This window comes from Athene cunicularia, assembly GCF_003259725.1.
Source record: "Athene cunicularia isolate RWA chromosome 2 unlocalized genomic scaffold, athCun1 chr2_part1, whole genome shotgun sequence".
Classification (NCBI taxonomy): domain Eukaryota; kingdom Metazoa; phylum Chordata; class Aves; order Strigiformes; family Strigidae; genus Athene; species Athene cunicularia.
The window spans coordinates 28,778,459-28,788,864 of NW_020799095.1; the positions used below are offsets into that span (position 1 = coordinate 28,778,459).

The following is a 10,406-nucleotide window of genomic DNA, read 5'->3' on the forward strand; positions in this document are numbered from 1 at the left end:
TGGTGGAAGTGCTGTAATACAGGGTAGTGAGACTACAGAGAGGCTGGAGCTTGGTGCTAAAATGCCGCTGCAACTTCTGACATGGCAGGCAGCTAGGGAGTGGTGCTCAGCCCTCGGGTCAACATCTGTGGTTCCCAAGGACATGTACTGCTTGGGCACTACTCATACACTGTGTTTTCAATGTTTTGTTTATCATATTCTGGGAGTCTTTGGTGATAAGTGAAGCTTATTCACATACTTTTAACTACATATTTTTCTTTTGTTAAACAGAAACTAGGAAAACCACCCTGCTCTTGAAGTCCAGCTTTCTGGTCTCTCTCTTAAAATCAGCCTTAACCACTCTCCAGCTCACCTCAATTTCTACTGCCCTGCACTCAGCCTTTACGTTTCCTTGCAGCTGCTACACCCAAAAGACAAGCCCCCATCCCTAGCTGCCTAATACCTGAATGACTGTTTGGAACACAGATAAGAAGCAGTTTTGAAATCAGAAAACACCCTCTTACCCTTTGACGAGGCCTCTGTGTGTTTATCTTGAGGAATGCCAATGCAGCAGTGGAACACAAAACGTACAGAAAAGCTTATGCTGCTTCTAGAGTGTGTTACCTGCCCGCTCAGTAGATGCGTGAAGGGCTAAGTAACACTACATACCCGCTGAAACACATATGTGAACTCAATTCCTGTGAAATAAAACAGGAAAATCTGCCAAGAAATTTGCTTTCAGTGATAACAAATATGTGGGGTAGGTTTTTTAGTAATTTTAATACGAAAAAAAAAAATGAGGCACTCCCATGTTTCAGGACAAATTGAGTTCTCTGCAGTATTGATGTCAACACCCAACTATCCCCTAGGTTTATACCAGCTCTTGGACAGGAAGCCTGTCTGAAAGTTGACAGCAAAGGAGGAAATGAACCCACAGAAGCAGAGAAGATAAAATAATTTTTCCAGCCCCTCAAGTGAGTTGTAGTGCTGGCAACAACTGCTTTATACTGTGCATGCTCCATGAGAATTGTTCTCATATAAACGCTACTTCCTCAGATTAAAAAAAGGTACTAGAACACCAGTTTAGGATACTAGAAATCTACAGAGGAATTACCAGCAAGTCTCATTATATTCTGCATAAGTAATCCAAGTTTTGTGAGCTTGCACTACAGCATCAGCATTTCTAACGTACAAAGGGTTTGTATTTTGCCCCCTAACAATGGCGAAAGGCTCAGTACTGAGTCACCGTAACACCACTGAGCTGCAGTTGCCAGGAGCAGCACACAACAGAAACGAAGCATCACTAACAGTTACTGTCATTCTGGACGGTCACAAGTCCCTGGGATGTCCAATGACATTCACACATTAAGGCAGTCATGTATTTTCCACACAATGAATCAAAATAAACTGCAACTGTATGAGAACATTTTATTAAAAATACGTATCTTCCATTTCACATAAAAAGAACCAACACTTTAATTAAACAGTATTTAAGAAGTTGGACAGGAATTACTTGAAAAAAATACAGATTCCCATAATCCCAGAGCACCCAACCTTTGACTGCCTGAGCCGCAAATAAAAATTTTCCTGTGTGCAAGCCCCAGAGTGCCTGTCCTGTACACAGCAAAGTGCCCAGGAAGGAGCCGCTGGTCAGAGGCAGAGGTGCCAACCGCTCCACAGCAGCTGTTCCCTGGCAGATACTTATGTTGTTCTCCCAAAATCCAGGGAGACCTGTCACTACCCAGCCCCACTGCTGGGTATGATGGTAACCTTAGCACGAGAAATGCTGGAGTGGCATTGGGCTCAAGTGTCACAGGTTGGCCACCTCTTTCTGTAAAGAAGGAGAAATACAGCACAGCACTTGCAGTTAATTTCACTTAGGATCCAGCAGAAATTCACATTAACAGCACTGATGACAGAAACCCAGCCGTGCTTCAGTGATACAACATGACGCAACAGTCTTTTTAATAAAGATGACCTTAATTGAAACCTACGCCGGAATCCACTAGCTTTTGGATCCCCACTTGTCGTAACACAGATCCATCTCAGTCTTCTGCAAAGACACAATTTTCAAAGCAACAAGTTATCAGCTTAGGCAGCAGCAAATACCAAATGGAAGTTTAGTGCATAAAAATCAAAGTCAGAATACTAAAGAGCTGTCAGAGACATCTACTATTTAAAGTGTACAGAACAAAACACTGGCTGCATTTACTGTCTTGTAGAAAACATCACTTTGCCATGCTGCCTTTCTTTCTCTGGAGATGTTGAAGATTCAGCTCCTTTTAAAGTCACTGAGAGATGCATTCATCATCACTCCAAAATGATCAAAATGCTTTGCAAATTCAGGCTCAAAAAGCATACCAGATGCTGACTGTAAACTAACATTTACTGGCCAACTCATAACTTAAGCAAGGCACAATGAAGAAAAGACACTGGAGCGAAGGGGAAGCAAGCTGACATGAAATTACAAACCAGTGGTCCCTTTGCTTTGAACTAACAAAGAATCTAAGGATATGGGCAGCTGAAAACAGCAACAGTACCTGAGGTTGGACAACCAGAGTAACTGTAAAGCAAAGGTCAATTTTGAAGAAAATAACAGCTGGCTTGCATGTCTTTATACGTGTTCTAATTCCATACAAGTCATAATCTGATTGAAAGATAAAAAAAGATAATTTATCTAACATCATACTTTGTAAACCTAAGAGGGTACTAAATTCATGTAACTTTAGAAGCCTATCTCCTTAAGCATTCTTTATCATCTACCATGTTAATTACTTCAACTACAATTTAATCAAGCATTCTGTTTGAAAGGCTTGTCACTTTACAGACTGTGCTGGGAATTTATGACAGAGATCAGCTTCCTCACTCAGTCCACTGAAGTCCAAGGTCTATCAGTTAAAACTCAATGATTCCTCTTAATATATTCTTATCGTGCAGACTGTAACAGAACAAGATTTGCCCAGCACAGCATTTGTTCCTATTTCTATAATACATGGAGAAGGAAATGAATTGACTTTCAGGACCTCAGCTGAGCTTGCAGAACTGGAATTAAAGAACCTGATTTTTCAGCAAAGCATATTTGTTCTGGGATTAATGAAACACAAATATCCACTAAGCACCAGAAGGCCACCAATCAAAAGAACTTTCCTTACTGAAATGACATCTTAAAATACAAGATCTGTTTGCCAAAATCTGAGCAAATCAAATACTTGCCTTAATTATGACACTGTTCAACTCACTGTCATCAAATGTCCAAGTAATTGCAAAGCCCATATTGAAAATCTTTGACCCTTACAGCTGACCTGCTCTGCATTTTAGAAGGAAAAACATTATTTAAAGACATCCCAGGTTGAGAATTTATAATCCCTCTTCATCCTTGTAGAGCTACAAGATGAAGCTCACAAGTTACTCAAAACCTAATTTTACAGAAAACCGGAATAGGAAACTTTTTCCAGCTGTGAGGTGGCAGGATAGGAGATAACTGGATTTTAAAACAGCTTAACTTGAAAGGTGTTGAAGAACAAGGCTGAAAAGATTATGTCTTAATCAGTAATTAAATAAGCTACAGCATTAAGAGTCCAACAACCATAAAGATCAACTCTGAAAAATACACAAGCTTGTTGTTACCTGTATATACATTAAGAAAAAACACAATAAAACCAATCTAGACTTAAAAAAAATCTCTCCCCAGGGTTGTAATCCCCTTCCTAGAGAGATGTTGTTATAGCTTGTGTACAGTGTTCCAAAAGAGTCTTTCACAGCCTTCAGAATTCTTCATGGTTTTCCTAATCCATTTTGCATTGAGTGAAACTTCTCTCCAGAACTGAGTAACAGTATAAAGCTGACCTGAAAATCCATCTTTAGGATGGCTTTCAAATAAAATATTCACATTTCTAAACAGCATTTTAAAATAAAGTGGGTTTTAATCACAAAATAGATCTAGCGAATTTGCTAACTTACTAAAAAACAGACTAGAAGTAAAATTCAAAAAAGTTTCTAGCCTCCAGTAATTCACAAAATGCTATTACAGTACAGAACATTATTAGTTAAATCAGTTTTATTTCTTCTGATAGCTACTTTGAAAATAAAGGGTAAGGGCGTAGCTTTTTGTGTGTGCAGTGGAATACAAAGAACAGTGCCAAAGAACTGAATTGGTCTGCCAAATACCCTTTTCAAACATTGCACCTTGAAACATGTGTGTCTAGATGAACAAGAAACTCAGTGAAGCCCCTGCACCCAGGTCCACCGCTGGTGTGTGGATAATGCACGGGTGCATGAGTCCACCTATGTAGCTCTTACAATGGGATCAGAATCTAGTAATAGCTTATCAAATACCAAAGGGATTCAACCTCGCTTTGATTTCAGTATGCGGAAGGATGGACGGATACTATTGTTAATGTATTGTCCCAGCATTAGCAGCAATTTTGTTTGTAGTGAGCTCAGAGTTAAAGAAAAAAGTTGGTCAGGAAGTAACAATCAAGAACAGCAATGGACTTGCTGACCTCGGGTCTCCATTGCTTTGCACCTCGGGTAACTTGACCTTACAAATGATTATGCTCAGTGCAAGGCAGCAGAGAGAATCAAGCCTGCAATTTTCATGGTTTGAATGAGCACAACAACTCGGCTTCCAAAACTTTGCCTTCTTAAGATGCGTGTGACACAACAGGAATATCAATTTCTATGGCCGAGAGGCGAGAGCGTGCAGAATATGGCTGAGAGGCATAGCTGTGCATGCTAGGTGCATGCGAATAGAGGGGCTGCCAGAAAGGAGAAGGGAGGCTTTTACATGCGCAGTACCACAGAAACAGCAGGACGGAAGTGAAGAACAGCCCACCAGCACTGGCAATGGCAATAAATACAGAGATGTCAAAGCTAAAGACAGGCTCATACTTTCTGTTCAGATAATTGTTATAAAAAATGACCCAAATCGATGGAGTAAGACAAATGGCACACGCAAGCAGGAACAAGAGGCCAGCCACGAGATGGCAGCCCGCACTGTTTACAAGGCATTTGGCCAATTTGATGTTCGGCACGGTCGATACAAAGGCTGTGTTACACATGCCAATCAAGCAGAGAAACAGAGCTGAGACAGCCGTTAACATACTCAGCGGAAGGGCAAACTGAAGAACACGTAAATCCAGTTGATCGACAGCAGTGTACCACTGTGGGTCATATATCACACAGTCTCTGCTCCCATCAAAGCGAGCGCACTTAATCCAGAGTCCAGTGTAAACGGTCACATTCCTCTCATTCTTGTTGAATGTGTACAGTCTCATTTGCCTCCAGTTTGGAAGCAGAACTGCTGCAAGGAGTCCAGCTACTGAGGCTGTTCCACTGAGGAAGGCCAGTACTGTTGCTGCATGCACATCCCGGCAGCCCATGCTTACCCACAGAAGTTGTTTCCTGCAATTAAAAAGGAAAAAATAATTAAAAATCTGTAGGTGCAAGTTTATGGGCACAGGACTGACTACAGTTGACCTGTGCCAGGTTAAACTTGAGTGGCAAGTAGCAGGCTACAGTAACTCCCTGGCACTTGCTTTGCCTTACACACTTATGCGGAGGTAACACTACAAAGTTCAAGCTTTAATGAAATCTCAGATTATTTCACAGATTGTTATGATGGCTCACTTGACAGACTGCCAAATTCTCTGTGTTCAAGATCAAAAAGAAGCACTTCAACATGCGATTCTACACAGACATTCAGCTTGTGTCACCGCACAGACTTTCAGACAGTCTGGGTGCAGAAGGTGAATCATTGAGTATGATTTAAGAAGTTCACCTCTCCCTCAAGTGGTAGCTCCCTCTCTTTAGCCCAGATGTAATATCAGAGTGTGCATTCAGTCCTGCCATGCTGCCACCTGAGTAAAAGGGAACTGCTTAAAACCCTCATCACTAGACTGGACAAGGAATGCATACACAGGCAGCTACACACATTTTACATAGCCCAAACCTTTGATGAGAGCCACAAGCTGGCAGAGAAGGGTCTGTTGAGTAATTTACTATGATTTTATCAAAAGCAATTAACAGTTCTTCCACACTACTTCTGCCTTTCAAAACCAGCTGTCCAAGCACACAATTCCAGAAAGCAAATGGCTTTCCAGTTTTCACATTTTCCTCTCCAGACAAGGTGTTAAAGAATACTGCTTTTTCAGTATAACCATTGTCTGTGTCCCTAGTATAGCCGCTCACCTGCAGAGATCCTGGGAAACAGTCTCAGTGATGAACTCCTACAGAAATTTCTTCCAAATCATTATATTGTATTGTGCTGATTTGTCTAAATCATAAAACAATTCTTTAGGTACCAGAAGTTCCATCTAACGCAGATACAAATAACTGAGTATCTGTATCTCAGAAAGGTTACAGGCATGGTTGCAAGCAAAGAGGAAATCAGATCCAATCCCTCACTATTCTTTCACACCTGCAAACACCATATGCCCAGGGAACTTTTCAGATAAGGAATTTCCATGTATACAGGAAGCAGACTATGAGCATTATCAAGCTATACATCTAGTCAGCATTTTAATGATTTATAAACAAATAAATAAAGCCCAAATTGTTCTGCAAGAAAGCATTAGGCATTTATTTACTTTTTACGGCATCTAACCCTGAAGGATGCAATGGTATGTGGGTACCATTTAACTGCTGATCATACTCTTTTAAAGAAGCACTGCTGAAAAGAAATAATGACAACCACATTTATGATACAAATGCAGCTTATTCATCAAAAAGATGGCATTATATTTCTGCTAAGAATAGCCGAGCGTGGGCAAACTACTGTTCTCATGGCAGTAACCTTTGGAGATAGCAGGTCATTAATAGGATACCTCCCAGGTAGAGGGACTCAAGATTCATTTGCATCATAACTGATTTAATATTACACTTAACCTCAGCTTCAGTAAGGCCAATGCAACCAGCTTGTAAGGAAACGGAACTATAATAAATGAGCTTGAGGGGTAAATCTAATATAGCATCAAATCTTGTTCTCCTCAAGCTTGATACTTTTGCTCTTCCATGAAGAGCCTGCCTTTGCCAGGATAAACCTTCCATGCAGGCAGGGCACACTCTGAGACAGAGCTCTACCAGAAGCAGCTGGAATAAGCACAAGACTGACTGTTTTCAGAAGTCCACTGTTTCTGCAAATTCATTTGCAATAGTAGATGATGAAAATCTGGTCAGAGTTAATGCTGTATGAGCAAGATGTGATGTGAGGTTTACCCATATTCTCTAATACAAAAGGATGGAAGAAAAAAAAAAAAGGGGTATTTTCTTTCCATTATCAGAGTACAGTTATGGCGAGGACTACGCATCCAGGACTTAGGACAGCATGCAAAAAATTTGTGGGTTTCTATTACCTCTGCTGTACCAGTTACATGGACAGAAGACTCTAGTTCATCTTATGGTTGCCAGGTATGTTTAGGTCACTCTGCATCCCTTGTTTTTGCTGGCCATTCCTGGTAGATGTACCAAGAGGAGGAAGTGTTTGGCTGGGGGCTTTTTTTGGGTTGTTTTTTCAGGTTGTTTGTTTGGTATGGGGTTGGTTTAGGGGCATCCTTGACTGGTGGTGGTATTTGGGTTTTGGAGGTTTTTTGTTTGCCCCTTTTTTTTTTTTTTTTTTTTTTTTTTTTTTGGTTTTTTTTTTGCCCCCTTTTTTTTTTTTTTTTTTTTTTTTTCTTTTAAATAATGAAAGAGTCCTTGGTGCTTCTCTTGGGGTAGGAAGGGAAAGCTAGAAAATAGCTAATTTTCCTATTAGAGGGTATCAAGGAAAAGTAAATTTGCAGGTAAGATATCCAGGATCCCCCATCAGGAGAAACTTGTCCCATCTTACAGCTTTATAGCTGTAATTACAGCTTCAGTTACAATTCCCTGATTAAGAGAGTAACAAAACAGGCATTCTCTTAATTAAGACAGATCCAGCGTACTTACCAGTGGTGTGTTCGAATCAAATGAATCCTTAGCAACTTTTCAGAAGTAGGAAAAAAGGTGTTACCGGATCTAGGAAACAGAACAAGGAGAGAGTCAACATCAGATTTGTTTCATGCAATTCCAGTAACGGTGTTTACATTGTAATTCAGAAATAAGGAGTCTCAGATAATGTTTACGTTAGGCCAGCTCTATCACCCTTCTACAATTTCCTCTTTATTTAAAAAACAACCGCCAAGCTACTGTTTTTCTTTTCCCAGGATTTTTCCTGAGAGCATGTTATCTTTCTCTCTATTCATCTCTGTCTCCATGCAACAGATAAAAAACTCTGTCTCCTATGAGTGTTCCAGGACATGGGGATGTTTATATCCTGAATTTTATGTTTTCAGAAAAAACCCAAAACATATAAAGCCACATAAAATTATTGTTTTAGATATTAGGTTCCAGACTGCACTTAAACAGCAGGGAGGAAGGGGTGCAATGATTTTTTAATTTCAGAGAACAATACACAGACCCTAAAGTGTTTATGTACTCGTGGTTCTCCCTTCCTGGCTTCTATACAAAGGTTTGAAGGAAAAGGAAGAAAGGCAGGAAGTACTGGTGATGCCTTTTCAACAGCTGCCCAGCTTTTCCAGAGGAAAAGATCCTCATGTGGACCATCTTTACACCCACATCTGGGATCCACACCACTGACCCCCACGAGCAACGCTGCAGGTCATAATAGGAAAATCACTTCTCTAACAGGCAGCATCAGACCTACAAGCATGTCACTATGTGACTGGAAGAGCTACAACCTAAAGGTGAGCTTGTTGTACTAACACATACAAGGACATTGAGTTTATTCTAAATGACCTATATCAAAACCTGAAATAATATGACATTTATATACGCATCATCTCCTGGGGTTCAATATCAAAGAAATTCTTCTATCAAACCATCTAGGCAAGAGAGAGACCTTACAGCATGCACTCATGCAACCCAGATGTTTCTTGAAAGGAGAAGGTGAATTTCCAAGTTTGGAGTCCTCCAATATGAATCCTACTGCATGTAAAACATGGAAATGCAGACACAGCCAAATCAAGCATCCCACTGGATTTCCACTGCCAGGTTAATCAACCAAGACTGCCACGAGTAAATGTGGCGGTCTGAGGAAACTATACAGTGCTGCAGAGGTCATTATCAACACATTCAATCGCATTCAGAGAACTAGCAGCTTTTTTGTTGTTGTATTTGAGTTTGGATCTCAAAAAAGAAAAGTATTATTGCACAGCTTGAAGCAGCTGTTTTTATTCACTAACATTTCTTCACAATTTTCAAGTTTTCTGTGCGTTTAGTAGCAACCTAAGCCAAGACAAACATATAGATCTCCCTCTGCAGGTTCACACCCCAAAATACCAGCCAGGGCTCAGTAACAACCATAATTAAGTAGAAAATTAGTATTGGCAAACAAACCTGTCATAAAGGGAGCTGTGCCCAGCCCAGGAGTCCCTCCCATTAAATGGTGAAAATCTGTGGTCACCAGCTGTTCTAATAAACAGATACAGAGCAGGAATGGAACATTCTACAATATCCAGCTCAGAAAGTCCCCTATTTTTGCAGACATTAAGTTTATTTTCTCTTCCTCTGGCTGTTAAGTGCATCTGATTTTATTCTCTGTTACTGGTGGTGTTTAGCAACTAGGGACCTCACCCACTTCTGAGCTGGCCATCCAAGGGAAGCAGTCCCAGCACTTTGGCCAGGACAGGTGAAATCCTGTCTTTCCTCACTGGAGCTTCTTACACCCCAAGTATTTTACAGCTGTAGTACTCAAGGCTCTTATAGCTGATCCACAAAAGTTACCAGTCCTAATACCACTTCAGGTACAGATTTCACCATGGCCCCTATTCTAAAGATCCATGTTGCTGTAACAAGAGATGCTGGCCAAACTGGATAAAAACTGTTAAATCATAGCTGGAAAAAAAATGAAGCAAAGAAGAAGAAGAACAAAAAAAAAAGGAAAAATGGCATTGACTAAAGACATAGTTCAGCGATGAGTAAAGCCAGCTCTGTTCCCTTGAGAAGACCACGGTCTGGGAACCACCGCTGTTCTGTAAAGCCCTGCAGGGGGGAGGCCACAGTAAGTACAATTTATAAACAAATGCATTCTCTAACTCACCACAAGAGTATTATCATTTTAAAAAAATTATTATGTGTTTTGGATAACTGACTACCAGAAGCTGGGGACCAACAGCTATCCTGCTTCAAGACAGCTGGAGGTAACTGATACAGAACCACTGCCACCGGTCAATTTTTTTCCTTCTAGAAATCAATCACACAGTTCCAAGGTCTATTAAAATTAAATCCAGATATACAGGATTATAATTAACATTCCTAGCTAATACCTTAGGACTTTCACGAAAAACTCGTAGCACGGGTAATTATTTTCCCGAGCGATCTGGAAAAGCCAGATGACGCAGAGCCGCGGCTGAGGCGGACAACACACGCTCCCCCCCCAGGCGCTCGCAGCC

General features: G+C 40.7%; 1 protein-coding gene across 4 annotated transcripts; it reads right to left on the reverse strand.

Moving 5' to 3' along the window:
- Window positions 1-4,078: 4,078 nt before the first annotated feature.
- CLDN12 (claudin 12) lies at window positions 4,079-10,400 on the reverse strand. 4 transcript variants are annotated; one of them, XM_026842221.1, is made up of 3 exons: window positions 10,281-10,400; window positions 7,903-7,971; window positions 4,079-5,382 (listed from the first exon to the last, which is right to left on the reverse strand). In XM_026842221.1, exon 3 carries the CDS (start codon window positions 5,358-5,360, stop codon window positions 4,623-4,625), a length of 738 nt encoding a protein of 245 aa, XP_026698022.1. In that variant the 5' UTR covers window positions 5,361-5,382; window positions 7,903-7,971; window positions 10,281-10,400; the 3' UTR covers window positions 4,079-4,622. The 4 variants fall into 4 exon arrangements, with proteins under 4 accessions (XP_026698022.1, XP_026698021.1, XP_026698019.1 ...); XM_026842220.1 differs by having other exon boundaries at window positions 7,903-9,421; XM_026842218.1 differs by lacking the exon at window positions 10,281-10,400 and adding an exon at window positions 9,352-9,832.
- Between the last annotated feature and the right edge of the window lie 6 nt (window positions 10,401-10,406).